The following is a 26117-nucleotide window of genomic DNA, read 5'->3' as shown; positions in this document are numbered from 1 at the left end:
GATAGAGTGGACGTTCAGAGACTATTTCCTAGGGTGGATGTAGCTGTTACTGGGGGGCATAACTATAAGGTTCGTGGTGGAAGATATAGGAGGGATGTACGAGGTAGGTATGAGGTAGGTTCTTTACTCAGAGTGGTTGGGGTGTGGAATGGACTGCCTGCTGTGATAGTGGAGTCGGACACTTGAGGAACTTTCAAGCGGTTATTGGATAGGCACATGGAGCACACTAGAATGATAGGGAGTGGGATAGCTGGATCTTGGTTTCGGAAAAGGTTCGGCACAACATCGTGGGCCGAAGGGCCTGTACTGTGCTGTACTGTTCTATGTTCTATTAAACTGCATCTGCCATTCATCAGCCCACTGGTCCAATTGATCAAGGTCCCGTTGCAACCCTAGATAAGCTTGACTGTCCACGATGCCATCAATCTTGGTGTCATCTGCAAACTTACTAACCACGTCTACTAAATTCTCATCCAAATCACTAATATAAATGACGAATAACAGCGGACCCAGCACCGATCCCAGAGATACGCCGCTGGTCACAGGCTTCCAGTTTGAAAAACAACCCTCTACAACCACCCTCTGGCTTCTGTCACCAAGAAGTTTAACAACACCAGGTTAAAGTCCAACAGGTTTATTTGGTAGCAAAAGCCACACAAGCTTTCGGAGCTCTAAGCCCCTTCTTCAGGTGAGTCGAGCCATTCTGTCATCAAGCCAATTTTGAGTCCAATTGGCTACCTCACTCTGGATCCCATAAGATCTAACCTTATGCAACAACCTGCCATGCGGAACCTTGTCAAAGGCCTTGCTAAAGTCCATGCAGACAACATCAACTGCTCTGCCCATCTCTTGTGGATCCGCACACAGATGACCTTGTTGATCCTCAAGAGGCCCTACACTCTCCCTAGTTACTCTTTTGCCCTTTATTTGTAGAAGCTCTTTCGATTCTCCTTTGCCATATCTGCCAAAACAATCTTGTGTCCCTTTTTGGCTCTCCTGATTTCTCTCTTAACTCTACTCCGACACCCTCTAGACTCTTCAAGGAATCCACTTGATCCCAGATGCTTGTGTGTCATATGCCTCCTTCTTCTTCTTGACCAGGGCTTCAATATCCCGAGTCATCCAGGGTTCCCTACTTCTACCAGCCTTGCCCTTTACTCTAAAGGACAAAGATGACAAACAGGAGTGAGGCCAAATATAGCAGGAATAGAACCATTATTGAAGATTGATTTTCCATTGATTCTGCCTCTGAATAGCTAAGAATGGAACCCGGTGAGTGCAATCCCAGCTGAACCACAGTAGAGACGCTAGAGCAGAATTTTGTAGTCAACATACCAAAGATTGCTGCCAGGTTGAGGAAGATGAGGAGTGATAGTGTATTTCTATGATAGTGTACTTCTGTGATAGTCACATAGGATGTCCTTTGTGAATCTGGTCAAGAGCATTTTGTTATTAAGGCAGAGGCAGAAACCCGATTAATTGGATTCAAATGTGAAGTTCTGAGAAAGATGGACAGAGATTTATGAGACTTCAAAATGTTCAAGAACTTGAGAGGGCAGAGAGATTGGAGATGGAGTGGTATTTTATAAGTGAGGTCAAGGGCTGCTTTTTTGAGAAGACTGATGACGGCAGATTTGAAAGAGGGAATAATATTAATATCAGCTAACAGAAGCCAGAAACTGCCTAATTTTAAAAATGATCAATTTCTGTAGTGTTTTCTCACTCAAATCAAATCATTCACATTCATTCAATTCCACTCTTAAGTATAATGATATTTATTAGGCAAATTGCATACAAGGTCAAAGACAAATATAGCAATTAATCTACTTTGATGCTGTTTGTTGTAAAAATCTATAATACTATTCAAACAGTTCTACTTAAATGTTGACATAGTTGCCAATTTTTGAAAAGTATTATAGATCTTTAATCTGATCTTGGAATATCCACCTTAGCCACAGGGACGGGCAGACAGGGTCACGTGTAAGATCACATCCAAAAAGCAGGGCTTCTAACAATGCAGGACTCCACAAGTATTGCACTGAATATTAGCCCAGATGTGCTCAAGTTCTGAAATGAAACTCGAAACCTTTCGACTAATGTTCCTTCTTAAGACATGAAAGCTGCACAGCAAACTTAAGCGGGACTGCGCAGTGCAACAAACTGGAGGGAACATTATTTCTGACAGGTGAAACCAACTTGGCATTTGGGTAGCAGAAGGAAATAGTTTCTCAGCAACAGTAAAAATGGTATTGTACCTAAAATGAATGTCTGGGAGATGTATGACAAAGCAGTATTCTCTTGTTCACCCACACATGCCATTGTTGTTAAAAAAAAAATCATCCTGGACAATTTCTCAGCGTGCCAGAAGGCCGATAATGTTCAAATCTAAATATAACTTTGAACACTTTTCAGTGTCAACAGCTAATCATGGAGTAATGTTATTTCACATTTTTATGTGCATGCATGGAATATAAAAAAGTTATTTTATTAGTGTCACAAACCAAAGAAGAACGTACAGGGTAAATGGTAGGACTCTGAAGAGTGCAGTTGAACAGAGGGATCTGGGAATACAGGTACAGAATTCCCTAAAAGTGACGTCACAGGTGGATAGGGTCGTAAAGAGTGCCTTTGGTACATTGGCCTTTATAAATCGGAGTATCGAGTATAAAAGTTGGAGTGTTATGGTAAGGTTATACAAGGCATTGGTGAGGCCGAATTTGGAGTATTGTGTACAGTTTTGGTCACCTAGTTACAGGAAGGATGTAAATAAGATTGAAAGAGTGCAGAGAAGGTTCACAAGGATGTTGCCGGGACTTGAGAAGCTGAGTTACAGAGAGAGATTGAATAGGTTGGGACTTTATTCCCTGGAGCGTAGAAGATTGAGGGGAGATTTGATAGAGGTGTATAAGATTTTGATGGGTATAGATAGAGTGAATGCAAGCAGGCTTTTTCCGCTGAGGCGAGGGGAGAAAAAAACCAGAGGGCATGGGTTAAGGGTGAAAGGAGAAAAGTTTAAAGGGAATATTAGTGGGGGCTTCTTCACGCAGACAGTGGTGGGAGTGTGGAATGAGCTGCCGGATAAAGTGGTAAATGCGGGGTCACTTTTAACATTTAAGAAAAACTTGGACGGGTTCATGGATGAGAGGGGTGTGGAGGGATATGGTCCAAGTGCAGGTCAGTGGGACTAGGCATAAAATGGTTCGGCACAGACAAGAAGGGCCAAAGGGCCTGTTTCTGAGCTGTAATTTTCTATGGTTCTAGGCTTACAATAACACTGCAAAGAAGTTACTGTGAAAATCCTCTAGTCACCACACTCCGACACCTGTTCAGGTACAGAGGGAAAATTTAGCACAGCCAATGCACCTATATCTTTAGCAAACCAACCCCAAAGGCTGTATAAAATTATTAGAACCTGGAAATTTCTCCATTAATTTCCCTATTCTTCCATCAGAGGAAGTTGACAAATTATATTGGTTTCATGGAAAACGAAATGCAACAAATCCCAGCCTCTTAGAATACATTTAATTTTTTTTGACATTGTGACATTGAAGTTAGGCAAAGGATAGAAAAGATAACCAAAGGCAGTCAAAGACATAGATTTCATCCAGAGTCCTTTGAAGGCGTGGGTTGGTGTAGCAAGGTAGAATGGTCATGATTCAAAAGAATGGAGCTGGGTTTGGGTTGCTGAAAGTTGCAGGGGTAAAGTTAACAGAAGTGAAGTAGGGAATTGTAACTAAAGGTAAATGTTTAGAAGTCAATGTGCTAGAAAATGGGAACCAAATAATGGTCATGAAAGAAAGACTGGCATTTAAATAGCACTTTTCATGACCACCAGACATTTCAAAGTCCGTTATAACCAATGAAGTACTTCTGAAATGCAATCATTGTTGTAATGTAGGACAAGTGAAAAGATTTATTAGGATGCTGCTGGGACTTGATTATTTGAGTTAGAAGGAGAGGATGGATAGACTGGGACTTTTTTTACCCTGGATTGTAGGAGGCTTGGGGTTGTTCTTAGAGGTCTATAAAATAATGAGGGGCAGAAATAAGGTCGTCAACGTCTTTTACCAAAGGTAGGGGAGTCTAAAACTAGAGGGCATAGGTTTAAGGCAAAGGGGGAAGAGATACAAAAGGTCCAGACAGGCAATTTTTCTCACGCAGAGGGTGGCGAGTGTCTGGAACAAGCTGCCAGTAGTAGTAGAGGCGGGTACAATTTTGTCTTTTAAAAAACGTTTAGACAGTTACATGGGTAAGATCGGTAGAGGGATATGGGCCAAACACAGGCAATTGGGACTAGCTTAATGGTAAAAACTGGGCAGCATGGACAAGTTGGGCCGAAGGGCCTGTTTCCACGCTGTAAACCTCTATGACTCTGTGATCGTCAAATTGCACTTAGCAAGCTCGAAGGTTACTGCGTAAAATAAGATCTCATGGTGTATGGGGTAACATGGATAGAGGATTGGTTAGCTATCAGAAAAGAGAGTTGGGATAAATGTGTCTTTTTTGAGTAGGCAACCTGTGACAAGCGGTGTGCCACAGGGACCAGTGTTGGAGCCTCAACTATTTACAATTGATATCAATAATTTGGATGAAGGGACTGAAGGTATCATTGCTAAATTTGGTGGTGACACAAAGAGAGGTTGAAAAGTAAGTTGTGAATAGGACATAAGGAGTCTGCAAAGGGAAGTAGATGGGTTAAATGAGTGGGAATAAATTTAGCAGATGGTGCGTAATGTGGGAAAACATTAACTTGTCCACTTTGACAGAATTAATAGAAAAGCAGCATATCACAAGTCGAGAGCGATTGCAGAAATCTGAGATACAGAGGAATTTGGATGTTTTGGTACATAATTTTTTTTAAAAAATTAATTTATGGGATGTGGGCATCGCTGACTAGGCCAGCATTTATTGCCCATCCCTGACTGCCCTTGAACTGAGTAGCTTGTTAAGCCATTTCAGGGGGCATTTAATAGTCAACCACATTGCTGTGGTTCTGGAGTCACATGTAGACCAGACCAGGTAAGAATGGCAGATTTCCTTCCTTTAAGAACATACAGATTTTTAAACTTGAAAATGAACCCGGTTCCCCAGAGCATTACCACGGTCCTCTGGATTACTAGTCCAATGATGATATTACTACGCCACCACCTGCCACAAAACCAGAATAAGTTGGTGTGCTGGTACAGGAAGTGACTGGGGAGGCAAATGGAATGTTGTTGTTTATTGCAAGTAAAATGGAATATAAAAGTAGGGATGTTTTGCTACAGTTGTACAGAGCATTGTTGAGACCGCTTTGTAGAGTTTTGGTTTCTTTATTTCAGAAAGGATATAAATGTATTAGAAACAGTTCACAGAAGGTTCACTCGGTTGATACCTAGGATGCGTCTTACGGAGAAAGGTTGGACAGGTTGCACTTGTATCCATTGGGTGTTTAGAAGATAGAAAGGTGATCTTATTGAAATAAGGGATCCTGAGGGGACTTAACAGGGTAGATGCTGAAAGAATGTTTCCCTGTGTGAGAAAGAGTGGAATTAGAGGCCACAGTTTGAAAATAAGGGGCCTCCCACTTAAGGCAGAGATGACAATTTATTTTCCCCCTCAGGGAGCTGTGAATCTTTGGAATTCTCTTCCCCAAAGATGAATGGAGGCAGGGTCAATTAATAGGACCATAAGATATAGGAGCATATTTAGGCCATTCAGCCCATTGAGTCTGCTCTGCCATTCAATCATGGCTGATATGATTCTCATCCCCATTCTCCTGCCTTCTCTCCATAACCCTTGATCCCCTTATTGATCAAGAATCTATCTACCTCTGTCTTAAAGACACTCAATGACCAACTAATTAATATTTTTAAGGCAGAGGTGGATAGATTTTTGACTAACAAAGGGAGTCAGGGGTTTGCAGAATATGGAGTTGAGGTCACAATCAGATCAGCCATGATATTATTGAATGGCAGAGCAGACCCGAGGCACTGAATGGCCGACTTCTGCTCCTAATTTGTATGTTCACACAAATAGCAATATGATAATGACCAGACAATCTGCTTTTATGATGTTGATTGAGGGATAAGTATTGGCTAGGACACGGAGGACAATTTCCCTGCTCTTCTTCAAATGGAATCCACCTGAGGGCAGACAAGGCCTCTATTTAATGTCTCATCAGAAAGATGGTACCTCTGACAGTACAGCACTCTCTCAGCACTGCACTGGAGTGTCAGCCAACTGAGTCACAGCTGGGGATGGTTGAAAAGACCTTGGTGCATTCCAGGATTTGAACAGTTTGGAAAAACAATTAGGAAAAGCAGAAAAAGTCAATTGAGAGCTTTGGTAATATTGACCCGAAGTACAGATGCAGGCAGATAACATTTTAAAGATGGATATGGGTTTTAGGGATGAGAATGGATATCAGATATGAAGTTCAGCTCAAGTCTAATGCCCTCATGGGGTGGTTTACCAGTACTGCTAGAGGGGGTTTAAATTTGATTGACAGGGGGATGGGAACCGGAGGGAAAGTTCAGAGTGGAGAGGATAAAAACTGGCAGTGGGAAGTAGAGAAGGAGAAACTGATTAAGAGGATAGATGAGAGAGAAGTAATATCAAGATAAACAGAATACTTCAGAGTTTTATAGAATTAGAGTAGGTAATGGGGCGGCACGGTAGCACAGTGGTTAGCACTGCTGCTTCACAGCTCCAGGAACCTGGGTTCGATTCCTGGCTTGGGTCACTGTCTGTGTGGAGTTTGCACATTCTCCTCTTGTCTGTGTGGGTTTCCTCCGGGTGCTCCGGTTTCCCCCCACAGTCTCAAGATGTGCGGGTTAGGTTGATTGGCCATGCTAAAATTGCCCCTTAGTGTCCTGAGATGCGTAGGTTAGAGGGATTAGCGGGTAAATGTGTAGGGATAAGTGTAGGGAGTAGTAAGGGCGTGGAATGCCCTGCCTGCAGCAGTAGTGGACTCGTCAACATTAAGAGCATTCAAATGGTTATTGGATAAACATATGGATGATATTGGAACAGTGTAGATTAGAGGGGCTTTAGATTGGTTTCACTGGTCGGCGCAACATTGAGGGCCGAAGGGCCTGTACTGCGCTGTAACGTTCTATGTTCTATAAGGGGGTAGGGCCTGGGTGGGATTGTGGTCGATGCAGACTCGATGGGCCAGATGGCCTCTTTCTGCACTGTAGGGTTTCTATGAATAATAAATCATTAGATGAGATCAGAGTAAAGTAAGAAAGTCTAAATCAGGATTAACATGGATATATGTGAATGCATGGTTAATAAGATTGGTCAATAACAGGCACAGATTAAGAATTGAATTGGGATGTTATTGCACGAGGAGAGACCTGGCTCAAAGAAGGGCAAGACTGGGGTAAAGATGGCATTACAGTATTCAAGAAGGAGGATGGATCAAGGACAGAATCTATCTGGTTGGAGGTAAGGAACAAAAAAAGGTGTAGTATACAGGCCAGCAACTAATGGAAGATATGTACAGAAACAAATTTGCAAAGGAATTACAGAGAGGTGCAAGGATTATAGAGTAATTATAGGAGGGAATTTTAATTATCCAAATGTAGATTGGGATAAACAATAGGGGGCAAGCATTCCTGGAATCTGCAACAGTATTTTTCTGGTCCAACAAGAGGGCAGGCACTGTTGGGCCTAGTTCTGAAGAATGAGTTGGCCCAAATGGATCAAATATCAGTGGGAGAGCATTCAGGAGACAGTGGCCATTCTATCATAAGATTTTAGTTGGTCATGGAAAAGGATAAACAACAATCCAGAGCAGGGATAATTCATTTGGGGAGGCCAATGGGATGAGAATGTATCCAAGTTGAGTGAGTTGCAATCAAATGTTGGCAGAAGAGTTTATGGGCGGCACGGTAGCACAGTGGTTAGCACTACTGCTTCACAGCTCCAGGGACCTGGGTTCGATTCCCGGCTTGGGTCACTGTTTGTGTGGAGTTTGCACATTCTCCTTGTGTCTGCGTGGGTTTCCTCCGGGTGCTCCGGTTTCCTCCCACAGTCCAAAGATGTGCGGGTTAGGTTGATTGACCATGCTAAAATTGCCCCTTAGCGTCCTGAGATGTGTAGGTTAGAGGGATTAGTGGGCAAAATATGTAGGGATATGGGGGTAGGGCCTGGGTGGGATTGTGGTCGGTGCAGACTCGATGGGCCGAATGGCCTCTTTCTGTGCTGTAGGGATTCTAAGATTCTAAGATGGTGGCTGAACAATGGGCCACTGTCAATGATAAAGCACTGCAGGTAACGCAACGGTAAGACATATAAATCCAGAGTGTCCTAGATGATGAGAGAGAGGTAGAGATAAAGATGAAAAGCAAGTAGTGTGTGTGTAACAAACTTCAGATAGAAAATAGAAAGGAGAATCAGGTTGAATATAGAAGGACGGGGGGAGGGGGGGGGGGGGGGAGGGGGGGGGAAGGGGGGGGGAAGGGGGGGGGGGAGGGGGGGGGAGGGGGGGGGGAGGGGGGGAAGGGGGGGGGGGAGGGGGGGAAGGGGGGGGGGAGGGGGGGAAGGGGGGGGGGAGGGGGGGAAGGGGGGGGGGAGGGGGGGAAGGGGGGGGGGAGGGGGGGAGGGGGGGGGGAGGGGGGGGGAGGAGGGGGGGGGGGAGGGGGGGGGGGGAGGGGGGGGGAGGGGGGGGGAGGGGGGGGGGGGGGGGGGGAGGGGGGGGGGGAGGGGGGGGGGGGGGGGGAGGGGGGGGGGGGGGGGGAGGGGGGGAGGGGGAGGGGGGGGGGGAGGGGGGGGAGGGGGGGGGGAAGAGGGGGGAGAGTGAAAAATTAGTAAGAAAAGCAAACAAGTAGAGAACATGAAAGCAGACTAACTGCTAACATAAAAAGGAATCCTCTAAATGGTAAAAGACAGACTAGGGCCAATTAGGGGTTATAAAAAAGGACTTGTCATGGAGGCAGGAGAAATACAGTAAGAAGTCTCACAACACCAGGTTAAAGTCCAACAGGTTTATTTGGTAGCAAATACCATAAGCTTTCGGAGCACTGCTCCTTCGTCAGATGGAGTGGATATCTGTTCTCAAACAGACACAGAAATCAAATTACAGAATACTGATTAGAATGCAAATCTCTACAGCCAGCCAGGTCTTAAATGTACAGACAATGTGGGTGGAGGGAGCACTCCTCGTCACAATGGATGTCTCGGCACTCTACACCAGCATCCCCCACGATGATGGCATTGCTGCAACGGCCTCAGTACTCAATGCCGTCAACTGCCAGTTTCCAGATGCAATTTTAGAACTCATCCGCTTCATCCTGGACCACAATATCTTCACCTTCAACAACCAGTTCTTCATCCAGACACACGGAACAGCCATGGGGACAAAATTCGCACCTCAATATGCCAACATCTTCATGCACAGGTTCGAACAAGACTTCTTCACCGCACAGGACCTTCAACCGATGCTATACACTAGATACATCGATGACATTTTCTTCCTTTGGAGTCATGGTGAGCAATCACTGAAACAACTATATGACGACATCAACAAGTTCCATCCCACCATCAGACTCACCATGGACTACTCTCCGGAATCGGTTGCATTCTTGGACACACGCATCTCCATTAAGGACGGTCACCTCAGCACCTCACTGTACCGCAAGCCCACGGATAACCTCATGATGCTCCACTTCTCCAGCTTCCACCCGAAACATGTAAAAGAAGCCATCCCCTACGGACAAGCCCTCCGAATACTGCTCGGATGAGGAGGATCGCAACAGACACCTCCAGACGCTGAAAGATGCCCTCATAAGCATAGGATATGGCGCTCGACTCATCGATCAACAGTTCCGACGCGCCACAGCGAAAAACCGCACCGACCTCCTCAGAAGACAAACACGGGACACGGTGGACAGAGTACCCTTCGTCGTCCAGTACTTCCCCGGAGCGGAGAAGCTACGGCATCTCCTCCGGAGCCTTCAACATGTCATTGATGAAGACGAACATCTCGCCAAGGCCATCCCCACACCCCCACTTCTTGCCTTCAAACAACCACGCAACCTCAAACAGACCATTGTCCGCAGCAGACTACCCAGCCTTCAGGAGAACAGTGACCACGACACCACACAACCCTGCCACAGCAACCTCTGCAAGATGTGCCGGATCATCGACACGGATGCCATCATCTCACGTGAGAACACCATCTACCAGGTACACGGTACCTACTCTTGCAACTCGGCCAACGTTGTCTACCTGATACGCTGCAAGAAAGGATGTCCCGAGGCATGGTACATTGGGGAAACCATGCAGACGCTACGACAACGGATGAATGAACACCGCTCGACAATCACCAGGCAAGACTGTTCTCTTCCTGTGGGGGAGCACTTCAGCAGTCACGGCATTCAGCCTTGGATCTTCAGGTAAGCGTTCTCCAAGGCGGCCTTCGCGACACACGACAGCGCAGAGTCGCTGAGCAGAAACTGATAGCCAAGTTCCGCACACATGAGGACGGCCTAAACCGGGATATTGGATTTATGTCACATTATCAGTAACCCCCACAGCTTGCCTCCTGGACTTGCAGAATTTCACTAGCTGTTCTGTCTGGAGACAATACACATCTCTTTAACCTGTGTTGAATGCTCCCTCCACCCACATTGTCTGTACATTTAAGACCTGGCTGGCTGTAGAGATTTGCATTCTAATCAGTATTCTGTAATTTGATTTCTGTGTCTGTTTGAGAACAGATATCCACTCCATCTGACGAAGGAGCAGTGCTCCGAAAGCTTATGGTATTTGCTACCAAATAAACCTGTTGGACTTTAACCTGGTGTTGTGAGACTTCTTACTGTGCTTACCCCAGTCCAACGCCGGCATCTCCATGGCAGGAGAAATAGCAGAGTATACTTTGCATCTAAGAAAGAAGATGCTACCCAGGCTGAGATGAGAGGAGGTAATTGGTACAGCCGAGGAATTTACAACTGAGGAGGAGGAGGTGATAGAAAGGCCGTCTTTACTTGAAATTGATTGGGTACTAGGACTGGATAAGACACATCTATGGGTACTGAGGGAAGTGAGGGGTAATTGCAGAGACAGTAGTGATAATCTTCCAGCCTTCCTTAGACACAGGGGGAGTGCCGGAGGACCAGGGAATTGTAAATATTATACTCTTGTTCAAAAAGGGGTGCAAGGATTAAGCCAGTAACTACAGGCCAGTTTAGTGGTAGGGAAACCTCTGGAAACTATACTTTGCGACAAAATCAACTGTCACTAAGACAACAGCAGGATAATTAAGGAAAGGCAGCATGGATTCATCAAGGGAAAATCATGTTTAACTAACTTCTTGGTGCGTTTTGAGGAAGTAACAGAGAAGGTTGACAAGGTTAGCACCGTTGATGTGGTGTATATGACCTAGACTGTGGTGCTCAGGGCAAGATTTCAAGATTTGCAAGTGACAGAAAGATTGGAAATATTATCAAAGCGAGGTGATTCATTTGGCAGGAAGAACATGGAGAGAATATAAAATAAAGGGAGAAACTAAATGAAGAGCAGGAGCAGAGGGACCTCGCTGTGTATGTACACAAGTCAATTGAAGGTGGCAACGTATGTTGAGAGCTGTTAATAAATCATATTGTATCTTATGCTTCATTGATAAGGGCACCGAGTATAAGAGCAAGGAGGTCAGGTTGAACTTATACAAGACACTGTTTAGGCCTCATCTCGACTACTGCATCCAGTTCCAGTTCCTCCAGGGAAAATGGTGGCATTGTGGCATTTTCACTGGACTAGAAATCCAGAGACCCAGGGTACGCCATTCACTCAGCAGATGGTGAAATTTTGAAGTCAATGTCTAATGATGACCATGTAACCAATTATCGTAAAAACACATCTGGTTCACTAATGCCCTTGACTCCAGACCCACAGCAATGCGGTTAACTGTCACCCACTCCGTTCAAGGACAATTAGGGTTGGGCAACAAATGCTGGCCTTACTAGCACCGCCCACATTTCATAAAAGAATTGTAAAAAATGTTCTGGATGCCATACTTGGGGAAGAATGTGAGAATATAGAAGAGATTCACATGTTTCCAGGACTGAAGACCTGTAGCTACAAGAATAGGCTGACAGGAGATGGACAGAAACTTAAAGACATCGAAAATAGGAGGCCATTTGGCCCTTCAAGCATACTCCACCATTCATGATGATCATGGCTGATCATCCAACTCAATAATCTGACCCGCCTTCCCCCCATATCCTTCGATTGCCTGCACCCAAGAGCTAAATCTAACTTCTTCTTGAAAACATACATGCCCTCAACTACTTTGTGGTAACAAATTCCACAGGCTCACCACTCTCTGGATGAAGAAATTTTTCCTTATCTCAGTCCTAAAAGGTTTAGACTATATGAGTTATTCAAGATCCTGAGAGGTATGAACAGATGCTCGAGAACTAGGGGGCACAGATTCAAAATTATTAGCAAAAGCAGTAAAAGAGATGTGAGGGTGAGGTTTCCAGGGGGTGGCTGGAGTTAGGAACAAACTTCCTGAGAGAGTGGTGGTATTTGAAAGAGAACTGAATTGTTATCCGAAAATAAAGAATGTGCAGGGTTATGGGGAAATGGGAATAGGGTGAGAATGCTTCGTCAGAGAGCCAGTGCAGACTTGATGGGCCAAATGCCCTCTTTCTGTACTGCAAACATTCCGTGATTAAGTAGAATACCAGGGTGCAGCTTGACATTGATCAAGAAGGATAAAATCGATGGTTTGTGGTTTCTGGCTTGTGTCTGACAGGCATTAGGCAGTATAACAAAGAAGTCAATGTGATTTTGTTCTGTTTATTTATTAGTATTACAAGTAGGCTTACATTAACACTGCAATGAAGTTACTGTGGAAATCCCCGAGTCGCCACATTCCGGAGCCTGTTCGGGTACACTGAGGGAGAATTTAGCATGGCCAATGCACCTAACCAGCATGTCTTTCAGACTGAGGGGGGAAACCTGGAGGAAACCCTCGCAGATATGGGAAGAACGTGCAAACTCCACACGGTGACCCAAGCTGGGAATCGAACCCAGGTCCCTGGCATTGTGAGGCAGCAGTGCTAACCACTGTGCCACCCTGATGTCAGGCAAGCACAGTTTGGTGTCACTGTCATGCATGTAGAAACTGACCTGATACTGCCTCTCTGATAAGTATGCAAATGTGGAACAAAAAGCAGCCAAGGATATGTCCTTAGAACACATCATGGTTGCATATAAAAGGGCAGTCAACAAAAATAACTGCAGGAGATCGGGCTACAATGGAGTAGTAATGACAGCAACAAGCGAGAACTCTAGCTGTACCCAGACGTAAAGGCAACTACACACAACTGTTCCAGCTGAAATCAGCTTAGCACATACCTGGGGATTTACCAAGGACTAATATGATTTACATGTCTCAGCAGCTAACCATATGATATATTTACCTAGCGAGTTATTATGGTGAAGCATATAAACACTACCAAATTAACTGGTTACAGTCCATACTGAAAACAGAAGCTAAAATTGTCCCAGCTCTGACAAAGGGTCATTGAGACTCGAAACATTGGCTCTATTCTCTCCCCACGGATGCTGTCAGATCTGCTGAGATTTTCCAGCATTTTCTGTTTTTGTCTAAAATTGTCCCTTTTCGTCTTGGACCCAATTAAAATGCTGCAGTAGGAAATACAAATCAGATTAAAACAAATTGATTCCTCTCCACATACCTGAGTTGCAACATTTAACAAGGCTAACCTCCCATTCTTTGAAACTGTGAAAGACATTATAGGATGATCCTCTTGCACTCTGTAATAGAAGCAAACAAGAATCAAGCAGAGCAGAAACTACTTCAATGCAGTGGATTTATTTAAATAAATTTCACAACAGAATGACTTGTCAAGCAACTCTGAACAATTGAGCTCGTACTTTTCATCCCAGAAAGTTTTGCAGAAGGAGGAAGATTTCATTAAAAAACAATTACAACAATGAACACCCATTTAAGATTTTTATTTCCTTTAAACATTTCCTTCATGAAGGTGGGAAAGTCTGTACGGAACCAGTAGAAATGGCAGGTGCGCTCAATGAGTATTTTGCCTCGGTTTTCACAGAGGAGAAAGACCTGGGTGGATGTACTGCGGGCGTGCGGTGGACTGAAAGGATTGAGTATGTGGACTTTAACAAAGAGGTTGTGCTGGAATCTTTGAATGGCATCAAGATAGATAAGTCGCCAGGTCCGGATGGGATGTACCCCAGGTTACTGTGGGAGGCGAGGGAAGAGATTGCAGAGCCTCTGGCAATGATCTTTGCGTCGTCGATGGAGACGGGAGAGGCGCCGGAGGATTGCGGATGTGGTTCCTCTTTTCAAGAAGAGGAATAGGGATAGCCCAGGTAATTACCGACCGGTGAATCTAACCTCAGTGGTTGGTAAACTGATGGAGAAGATCCTGAGGGACAGGATTTATGAGCATTTAGAGAGGTTAAGTATGCTCAAGAATACTCAGCATGGCTTTGTCAAGGGCAGATCGTGCCTTACGAGCCTGGTGGAGTTCTTCGAAAATGTGACAAAACACATTGACGAAGGGAAGGCGGTAGATGTGGTTTATATGGATTTTAGCAAGGTGTTTGATAAGGTCCCCCATGCAAGACTTCTAGAAAAAGTGAGAGGGCATGGGATCCAAGGGGCTGCTGCCCAGTGGATCCAGAACTGGCTTGCCCAAAGGAGGCAGAGAGTGGGTATAGATGGGTCTTTTTCTAAATGGAGGTCGGTCACCAGTGGTGTGCCCCAGGGATCTGTTCTGGGACCCTTGCTGTTTGTCATTATCATAAATGACCTGGATGAGGAAGCGGTTGATGGGTTGGTAAGTTTGCCGACGACACGAAGGTTGGCGGGGTTGTGAATAGTCTGGAGGGATGTCAGAAGTTACAGAGGGACATAGATAGGATGCAAGACTGGGCGGACAAGTGGCAGATGGACTTCAACCCAGATAAATGCGTCGTGGTCCATTTTGGTAGGTCAAATGGGATGAAGGAGTACAATATAAAGGGAAAGACTCTTAGTACTGTAGAGGATCAGAAGGACCTTGGGGTCCGGGTCCATAGGACTCTGAAATCGGCCCCGCAGGTGGAGGAGGTGGTTAAGAAGGCGTATGGTGTGCTGGCCTTTATCAATCAAGGGATTGAGTTTAGGAGTCCGGGGTTAATGATGCAGCTATACAAGACCCTCGTCAGACCCCACTTGGAGTACTGTGCTCAGTTCTGGTCGCCTCACTATAGGAAGGATGTGGAAAAGATTGAAAGGGTGCAGAGGAGATTTACAAGGATGTTGCCTGGATTGAGTGGCATGCCTTATGAGGATAGGCTGAGGGAGCTCGGTCTTTTCTCCTTGGAGAGATGAAGGATAAGAGGAGACCTAATAGAGGTGTATAAGATGTTGAGAGGCATAGATCGGGTGGACTCTGAGGCTTTTTCCCAGGGTGGAAATGTCTGCTACGAGAGGACACAGGTTTAGGGTGCTGGGGGGGTAGGTACAGGGGAGATGTTAGGGGTAAGTTTTTCACACAGAGGGTGGTGGGCGAGTGGAATCGGCTGCCGTCAGTGGTGGTGGAGGCGAACTCAATAGGGTCTTAAGAGACTCCTGGATGAGTACATGGAGCGTAATAGGATGGAGGGTTATAGGTAGGTCTAGAAGGTAGGGATGTGTTCGGCACAACTTGTGGGCCGAAGGGCCTGTTTGTGCTGTAGTTTTTCTATGTTTTATGTTCTATTTCTTTAAAAACAAGCGCAGACATTGGAGATAAGGAATTGAAAAACAGTGGCAGGATTGGACCAGAGTCAGCATGGATTTATGAAAGGGAAATAATGCTTGATAAATTTACTGGAATTCTCCAAGATTGCAACTCAGAGTTGATGAGGGGAAGCCAGTAGATGTGGTTTATTCAGACTTTCAGAAGCTTTTGACAAAGTCCCACATAAGAGATTAGCATGTAAAAATTAATGCACATGGGATTGGGGGTAGTGTACTTAGATGGACAGAAAACTGGCTGACAGACAGGAAACAAAAAGTATGAATAATTGGTTCATTTTCCAAATGCAGGCAGCGACCAGTAGGGTACTGCAGGTATCAGTGCTGGGACCCCAGTTATTTATGATATATTTATGTATATATTGATTTAGATGAGGGAACATGCAATATCTCCAAATTTGCAGATGACACAAAAGCTGGGTGGGAGGGTGAGCTGTGAGGAGGATGCAGAGATCTTTCAGTGTGATTTGGACAAGTTGAGTGAGTAGGCAAATGAATGACATGCATAACTTGGATAAATGTGAGGTTATCCACTTTGGTAGCAAAAAATGGCAAGGCAGATTACTAAATTAGGATTAAATTAGGAAAGCGGAATGTGCAACCTAAGTGTTCTTGTACACCAGTCATTGAAGGCAAGCATGTAGGTGCAGCAGGAAGTAAAAAAAGGCAAATTGTCTATTGGCCTTCATAGCGAGAGGATTTGAGTACAGGAGCAGGGATGTCTTGCTGCATGTATACCTGGAGTATTGTGTGCAATTTTGGTCTCCTTATCTGAGGAAGGATGTTCTTGCTCTGCACAAAGTGCAGAGAAGGTTTACCACACTGATTCCTGGAATGACAGGACTGACGTATGAGCGGACATGGAGTCAGCCAGGGTTATATTAGCTGGAGTTCCGAAAAAAAAAGAGGGGGGAATCACAAACCGATAAAATTCCAACAGGACTAGACAGGGTAGGTTCAAGAAGGATGTTCCCAATGATAAGATGTCCAGACCAGGGGTCACAATTCAACGATACAGAGTAGACCATTTAGGACAGAGATAAGGAGAAATTTCTTCACCCAAAGAGAATGGTGAGCCTGTGGAATCGCCAGCACAGAAAGTAGTTGAGGCCAAAACATTGTATATTTTCAAGAAGCAATTAGATATACGCTTGAGGCGAAGGGAATCAAAAGATATGGGTAGGGGCGTGGAAGATGCAGGACTAGACTATTGGATGATCATAATGAATGGTGGGCAGGCTCAAAGAGCCGAATAGCCTCTTCCTGATCCTATTTTCTATGTAAACTTTCTTCTGCATCATCAACAAATTATGATTATGTTCTTGATAGCCAAATCTTCTATATACAGCAAAAATAGACCAAGCACCGGAGCAAGGTACACCACTTGTAAGCCTCTCCAATCCAAGCAACACTTTTTTTTCTGTCAACCAATCTATCAATCATTTTGCTACACTTTCTCTTACAACATGCACTAGAATATTCTTGAAACTCAGACCCTTCAAATGATTTCTGAAGATACATATGTACTGTAGCCACTGCATTCTGTTTATCGTTCTGGTCACTTAGGATAAAGAACAAAGAACAGTACAGCACAGGAAAAGGCCCTTTGGCCTTCCAAGCCTGTGCCGATCATGATGCCTGCCTAAACAAAAACCGTAAGCATTTATGGATTCCATATCCTTCCATTCCATGAGGGAACTAAATGCAATATCTCCAAATTTGCAGATGACACATCTGGAGGAGTCCAATTCGACTCTTTCCTCTTTGGTTGCTGCACCGCGGCCGAGGGCTCAATTTCTACCCCACCACTAAAATGGACCCCATCAGTCTTGCAGCAGACACAGAGGAATTCATCAGGCGAATGAGGCTGCGGGAGTTCTTCCACAAACCCCAAGAGGCCAACAGCGAACACAATGAGACAGCCAATGAACCGGAACAGCCGACAGAGAGATCCACGGTGCAGCAACCGAAGAGGAAAGAGTCGAATTGGACTCCTCCGGAAGGCCGCTGCCCTCAACTCGACATATGTGCCCAAGCCGTCAGGAGGTGCGTCAATGCCAGATTCATCAGTCGCACTCACAAGACAGCCCCGAACACCACCCAAGCACAATACAATGCCATCCACGCTCTCAAGACCAACCGCAACATTGTCATCAAACTAGCAGACAAAGGAGGGGCCACTATCATGCTGAACAGTACGGATTACTGCAAAGAAGTGTACCGACAACTGAACAACAAGGAACACTACAGACAGATCCGACCAAAGAATTCAACAGACTGATCAAGACCTTTGATCCGGACCTTCAGAGCACCCTCCGTGCTCTCATCCCACGTACACTCCGCGTTGGAGATCTCTCCTGCCTCCTGAAGATACACAAGGCCAACACACCTGGCCGTCCCATCGTATCAGGCAATGCGACCCTGTGCGAGAACCTCTCTGGCTACGTTGAGGGCATCCCGAAACCCATTGTACAAGGAACCCCCAGCTTTTGTCACAACACTACGGACTTCCTACAGAAGCTCAGCACACATGGAACAGTTGAACCAGGAGCATTCCTCGTCACAATGGATGTCTCTGCACTCTACACCAGCATCCCCCACGACGACGGCATTGCTGCAACTGCCTCAGAACTCAATACTGACAACTGCCAATCTCCAGTTGCAATTCTACAACTCATCTGCTTCATCCTGGACAACAACATCTTCACCTTCAACAACCAGTTCTTCATCCAGATACATGGAACAGCCATGGGGGCCAAATTCGCACCTCAATATGCCAACATCTTCATGCACAGGTTGGAACAAGACCTCTTCACCACACAGGACCGTCAACCGATGCTATACACTAGATACATCGAACAACTAGATGACGACATCAACAAGTTCCATCCCACCAGACTCACTGTGGATTACTCTCCGGAATCGGTTGCATTCTTGGACACACGCATCTCCATCAAATTCGGTCAGCTCAGCACTTCACTGTAACGCAAGCCCACGGATAACCTCACGATGCTCCACTTCTCCAGCTTCCAACCTAAACACGCTAAAGAAGCCATCTCCTACGGACGAGTCCTCCGTATATACAGGATTTGTTCAGACGAGGAGGATTGCAACAGACATCTACAACCGCTGAAAGACACCCTCATAAGAACAGGATATGGCGCTCGATTCATCGATCAACAGTTCTAAGGTGCCACAGCGAAAAACCGCACCGACCACCTCAGAAGACAAACACGGGACACGGTGGACAGAGTACCCTTCGTCGTCCTGTACTTCCCCGGAGCGGAGAAGCTACGACATCTTCTCCGGAGCCTTCAACATGTCATCGATGAAGATGAACATCTCGCCAAGGCCATCCCCACACCCCCACTTCTTGCGTTCAAACAACCACACAACCTCAAACAGGCCATTGTCCGCAGCAAACTACCCAGCCTTCAGGAGAACAGTGACCACGACACCACACAACCCTGCCACAGCAACCTCTGCAAGACGTGCTGGATCATTGACACGAATGCCATCATCTCACGTGAGAACACCATCCAAGAGGTACACGGTACATACTCTTGCGACTCGGCCAACGTTGTCTACCTGATATGCTGCAGGAAAGGATGTCCTGAGGCATGGTACATTGGGGAGACCAAGAAGACACTACGACAACGGATGAATGAACACCGCTCGATAATCACCAGACAGGAGTGTTCCCTTCCAGTTGGGGAACACTTCAACAGTCACGGGTATTCAGCCTCTGATCTTCAGGTAAGCGTTCTCCAAGGCAGCCTTCACAACACACGACAACGCAGAATCAGAGCAGAAACTGATAGTCAAGTTCCGCATACATGAGGATGGCCTCAACCGGGATCTTGGGTTCATGTCACACTATCTGTAACCCCCACGACTTGCCTGGGCTTGCAAAATCTCACTAACTGTCCTGGCTGGAGACAATACACACCTCTTTAACCTGTGCTTGGCCCTCTCTCCACTCACATTGTCTGTACCTTTAAGACTTGATTACCTGTAAAGACTCGCATTCCAACCATTATCTTGTTAATTGCGTTTGTGTCTGTATATGCCCTGTTTGTGAACACAGCTCCTCACTCACCTGATGAAGGAGCCCGAGACTCTGAAAGCTAGTGCTGCCAAATAAACCTATTGGACTTTAACCTGGTGTTGAGAGACTTCTTACTGTGCTTACTCCAGTCCAACGCCGGCATCTCCACATCATTACTCACTACTCCCATTTCTTATGCATATTGGATGATACCTCAAGTCTAAAGATGTGCGGGTTAGGTTGATTGGCCATGCTAAAAATTGCCCCTTAGAGTCCTGAGATGCGTAGGTTAGAGGGATTAAGCGGGTAAATATGTAGGGATATGGGGCTGGGGCCTGGGTGGGATTGTGGTCGGTGCAGACTCGATGGGCCAAATGGCCTCTTTCTGCACTGTAGGGTTTCTATGATTTTATTCTATGATCTCAGGACAGCTTACATGTCTACATTTCCAGATGTAACAGATGACAGAGTTGAGTATAAGATCTCAAGGATATAAGAAAAGTTAATTGGGTAAAAAAAGCAGAAGATAGCACTTTCGGTGACACAGACCACCAACACCACAATATAAGCAATGAGATATTAACCTCAGCACACCACTGCTAGAAGTGCATGAACTTAAAGAAAAAAGTCAATGCACAAATAAGTGTCAACTAGAAACAGTAAAACTTGTTCACAACTAACCGCGCACCCTTCCATGGAATCAAATGGTCCAAATGGAGCTTTAACCTCAGTGAAAACAATTACAATGTGGCTTACATATTCCTATCAGTCAGGTCCTCGAAGTTGTAGCCTCGTATCCGCTGATGCGTGTCCGAGGCAAGAACTGTTTTCCCATCGTTAAGACACCATAGGCACTGCACTCTCACGCCTTCCCACGAATCCAGCAGATTTCCCTCCAAATCCTAGCCCAGACACAAAGAACTGTTACACATCTGAATACAGTAATGTCAGTAAAATGCCCAGTTTTGTATAGCTAGAACATGATTCCCTCCCCCTCTCCCATATTTTCACTTCTTCCCCTGAAGGCACTGATTCACGATGGGGTTTAGTTCCACGTGCATTTGGGCTCCTCTGGTATTGCACCAGAGGAGGATACATGAGTGTAGACTGTCAGTAGGGTTTTCAACTGAAGAAAGGCATCAAAGTCACATCTGATCTTTTCCTCATCTTTCCCCCCAAAATTGACCAGGGTTATGGTCAGGGGGGAAAGCCCTTGTTGAGTTTTCTCTGCCCAGCCAAGGGTCGCTAACTTTTTAAATACTTTCATGGGATGAAGGCAGTGTTGGCAAGGCCAGCATTTGTTGCCCACCCCCCAATTGCCCTGGAACTGAGTGGCTTGCCAGATGTCATATTTAGGTCAGACGCGATAAGGAGGACAGATTTTCTTCCCTAAAGAACCAGATGGGCTTTCACAACAACTGATGTTCACCATTACTGAGACTATCTTTGTAGTCCAGATTTATTAGACTGGAGCAGAATTAGGCCACTCGGCCAATCGAATCTGCTCCGCCATTCAATCATGGCTGATATTTTTCTCATCCGCATTCTCCTGCCTTTTTCCCTTAACCTCTGATCTCCTTATTAATCAAGGACCTATCTATCTCTGTCTTAAAGACATTCAATGACCCGGCCTCCACAGCCTTCTGCGGCAAATAGTTCCACAGATTCACCACTCTGGCTGAAGAAATTCCTCCTCACCTCTGTTTTAAAGGAATGTCCCTTTAGTCTGAGGTTGTGCCCTCTGGTTCTAGTTTATTAATTGAATTTAAATTGCACTCGCTGCTGCGATGGGATTTGAACACACCCCAGAATATCAGCCTGGGCCTCTGGAAAAAGGTACAAAAGTCTGAGGTCATGTACCAACTGACTCAAGAACAGCTTCTTTCCTGTTGCCATCAGACTTTTGAAAGGACCTACTTCATATTAAGTTGATCTTTCTCTACACCCTAGCTATGACTGTAACACTACAATCTGCACCCTCTCCCTTCCTTCTCTATGTACGGCATGCTTTGTCTGTATAGCGCGCAAGAACATAAGAACATAAGAAACAATACTTTTCACTATTAGTACATGTGACAATAATAAATCAAATCAAAAATTACTATTCCATTACCACCACATCCTTCTGATCTGATTGATCTGCTGAGTACAAATCCAAGGAGTACAATTTTTCAAGTCTGAAAATTTCACAGTAAATATATCTAGACTGACTAAGAGATAAATGTTTAATTAACAGAAACAACCAAACTAGATCATCCTATCACTTTTTAAAAAAAACCTCACTTATTCAGTATCCAACTTTACAGATCTGGTAGTAGCATCACTAATGTCTGCTGCTTGAGTTCAGTCCTGTCCTGGAATCAGATTGTATCCATTAGCTGATCCTGTTTCCAGATCCCTGTTATGCAATTCCATTTTAGATTATTGTAATTTTCAGTATTCCGAAATGATTAAAAAAAAAATTAAAGCTGACTTAGCTAGATCAGGTAAAGGTCAAGAACAGACTGTGTCTTGATATTAACAGAAAATGCTGGAAATGTTCAGATCTGCTCTGAAGAGAGGTCTTTGATCTGAAACATTAATTATTTGACTTTCCAGAGCTGCTGCCTGACCTGCTGATTGTTTCCAACATGTTCTGTTCTTATTTCAGACTTCCATCATTCATAGTAGTTTGCTCTTGCATATGGTTTAATAAAGCTTTTGCAAGAGCCTCCATTCAGTATGAGGAGGAAAATAGATGTGTTAACAGATTAAGCAAATTGATGCTGATTTGCTGTATTGCACCACACCCAGTGCAAAAAGAACAAATTAAAATTTAGAGGGATCATTATGTAGTTCAACTCTGTAAAAATAATTGAAATACTCAAAAATTAGTTCCTCCGTTGGATTTTTTCTTCACTTTTGGGATGCGTCGTTGGCAAGTTCAGCATTTATTGCTCATCTCCAACTGACCTTGAGAAGGTGAATGATGTTTTGAACTGCAGTAATCATGCGTAGGTACAACCACAGTGAAGTTAGGGAGGCAATTCCAAGATTTTGATCCAATGATGATGAAGGAATGGCGATTTGCAAAGTTGTGTGACTTGGAGGAGAATTTGAAGGTAGTGGTGTTTCCATGCACCTACTGCCCATGTCCTTCGAAGTAGTAGCGGTCAAGAGTTTGGAAGATGCTGTCAAAGGAGCTATCGAAGGAGCCTTAGAGATTTGCTGCAGTGCACCTTGTATATATGGCACACTCTGCTGCCACTGTTCACTTGTGTTGGAGGGAGTGAATGTTCCAGTGAAAAGTTGAGTGGGAGGTGGTGCCCAACTACGGAGCTGTTTTGTCTGGATGGTGTCAAATTTCTTCAGTGATGTTGGAGCTGCACTCAAAGAGGCAAGTGGGGAGTGTTCATCAAACTTCTAAAATCCACTGCTCAGAGATACTCCTGTAGTGATGTCCCAGAATCGAGGTGCTGAGTGCCAGCAACTACAACCAACCCTTATGGTACAGATGGCCCCAGCCAGCGGAAAGCTCTCACCAACTTCAATTTTATTAGACCTCAATGCTACACTTGGTCAAATGCTGCCATGCGTCGAGGATGGTCACTTTCACATCACCTCTTTGAATTCATATTTTTTGTCCATGCTTGTGCCAAGGCAGTTGGAGATGGACAAGGTCAGTTGGAGATGGACAAATGTGGTCTGGAATCAAGTGACCCTGGCAGAGCCCAAGAACCCAAACTGAGCAGTGATAAGTAGATGACTGATGGGATGGTCAACAAAACGCTACATTACTTGACTGACAGGTGAGAGATAGGGTGGTACAAGGTTGGTTAGATTGCTTATGTTTTTTGTGGACAAGAAATATCTGGTCAAGCTTTCACTTTGGTTAATGCCAGTGTAGCAGCTGTACTGGGACAGCTTAATTAATTGGGCGGCACGGTAGCACAGTGGTTAGCACTGTTGCTTCACAGCTCCAGGGACCTGGGTTCAATTCCTGGCTTGGGTCACTGTCTGTGTGGAGTTTGCACATTCTCCTCGTGGTCTGCGTGGGTTTCCTCCGGGTGCTCCGGTTTCCTCCCACAATCCAAAGATGTGCGGGTTAGGTTGATTGGCCATGCTAAATTGCCCCTTAGTGTCCTGGGATGCGTAGATTAGCGGGTAAAATATGTAGGGATATGGGGGTAGGGCCTGGGTGGGATTGTGGTCGGTGCAGACTCGATGGGCCGAATGGCCTCTTTCTGTACTGTAGGGATTCTATGAGGAGCACAGTTAGCTGCTGAGCAATCTCCAGTACTGTTGGTGAGATTTTGTAGCCTCCCCAAAGATGTTGCTGTACAAGACAAGAAATAAGAGCAAGAGTAGGCCATTCAGCCTATCATGTCTTCTCCTCCTTTCTCCAAGACATTATCTGATTGTAGCCTTAACTCCATTTTCCTGCCCATCTGTCATAATCCTCAACTCCCTTGGCAATCAAAAAAAGTCTAACTAGGCATTGAATATAAACCTCCACTGCTCTTTTGGGTAGAATATTCCAAAGACTAGTGACCCTTCCAGATGAGAAATTTCTCCTCACCTCCATATTGAATGAGAGTTTCTGAAACTCTGTCCTCTAATCCTAGACTCCCCCGCAAGGAGAAACATTCTCTCATCATTTATCCTGAGTAGTCTCCTCAGAATCTTATATGTTTCAATAATATTACCTCGCATTCCTCCAATCAATATAGACCCAACCTCTTCAATCGTTCCTCATAAGACAACTGTTTCACTCCAATATTCAACCTAATCAACCTTCTCTGAAGTGCTTCTAATGCAAGTATAGCCCTCCTTAAGAAAAAGGGGAGGTGGTGGCATAGTAGTAATAGAACATAGAAAAAATACAGCATAAACAGGCCCTTCGGCCCACAAGTTGCGCTGGTCATGTCCTACCTACCGAGGCTTACATATAGACTTACCTATTACCCTCAATCCTATTCAGTCTCATGTACTCATCCAGAAGTCTCTTAAAAGACCCTATCGAGTTTGTCTCCACCATCACTGACGGCAGCCGATTCCACTCGCCCACCACCCTCAGTGAAACACTTACCCTGACATCTCCTCTGTACCTACTCCCCAGCACCTTAAACCTGTGTCCTCTCGTAGCAGCCATTTCAGCCCTGGGAAAAAGCCTCCGAGAATCCACCCGATCTATGTCTCTCAACATCTTGTACACCTCTATCAGGTCACCTCTCATCCTTCGTCTCTCCAAGGAGAAAAGACCGAGCTCCCTCAGCCTATCCTCATAAGGCATGCCAACCAATCCAGCAACATCCTTGTAAATAATCTCTGCACCCTTTCAATCATTTCCACATCCCTCCTGTAATGAGGCGACTAGAACTGAACACAGTACTCCAAGTGGGGTCTGACGAGGCTCTTATATAGCTGCATCATTATCTCCCGACTCCTAAACTCAATCCCTCGATTGATGAAGGCCAGCACACCATACGCCTTCTTAACCACCTCCTCTACCTGCAAGGCCGATTTAAGAGTCCTATGGACCCGGACCCCAAGGTCCTTCTGATTCTCTACACTGCTAAGAATCTTACCCTTGATATTATACTCCTTCATCCCATTTGACCTACCAAAATGGACCACTACACATTTATCCGGGTTGAAGTCCATCTGCCACTTCTCCGCCCAGTCTTGCATCCTATCTATGTCACGCTGCAGCTTCTGACATCCCTCCAACCTATCCACAACACCACCAACCTTCGTGTCGTCGGCAAACTTACCAACCCATCCCTCCACTTCCTCATCCAGGCTATTTATGAAAATGACAAACAGCAAGGGTCCCAGAACAGATCCCTGGGGCACTCCACTGGTGACCGACCTCCATTCAGAAAAAGACCCGTCTACAACCACACTCTGCCTTCTGCAGGCAAGCCAGTTCTCAATCCACAAGGCAACAGCCCCTTGGATCCCGTGCCCTCTCACTTTCTCGAGAAGCCTTGCATGGGGGACCTTATCGAACGCCTTGCTGAAGTCCATGTAAACCACATCTATCGCTTTTCCTTTGTCAATGTGTTTAGTCACATTTTCAAAGAACTCCACCAGGCTCGTAAGGCACGATTTGCCTTTGACAAAGCCGTGCTGACTACTTTTGAGCATACTAAACTTCTCTAAATGCTCATAAATCCTGTCCCTCAGGATCTTCTCCATCAACTTACCAACCACTGAGGTTAGACTCACCGGTCGGTAATTTCCTGGGCTATCCCTATTCCCTTTCTTGAATATAGGAACCACACCCGCAATCCTCCAGAACCTCTCCCGTCTCCA

General features: G+C 45.3%; 1 protein-coding gene across 8 annotated transcripts in view; it reads right to left on the bottom strand.

Moving 5' to 3' along the window:
* The window catches only part of wdr26a (WD repeat domain 26a), a 173593-nt gene that overhangs the window by 32556 nt on the left and 114920 nt on the right, over nucleotides 1-26117 (bottom strand). For all 8 annotated transcript variants that reach the window (XM_078212131.1, XM_078212129.1, XM_078212135.1 and 5 more), the window contains exons 10-11: nucleotides 20577-20722; nucleotides 13698-13776 (exon numbers count right to left, since the gene is read on the bottom strand). In XM_078212131.1, the coding sequence (XP_078068257.1) occupies nucleotides 13698-13776; nucleotides 20577-20722 (225 nt within the window). The remainder of the gene's footprint in view (nucleotides 1-13697; nucleotides 13777-20576; nucleotides 20723-26117) is intronic.

This window comes from Mustelus asterias, chromosome 5 (genome assembly GCF_964213995.1).
Source record: "Mustelus asterias chromosome 5, sMusAst1.hap1.1, whole genome shotgun sequence".
Classification (NCBI taxonomy): Eukaryota; Metazoa; Chordata; class Chondrichthyes; order Carcharhiniformes; family Triakidae; genus Mustelus; species Mustelus asterias.
This window is presented reverse-complemented; position numbering and strand designations above follow the sequence as displayed.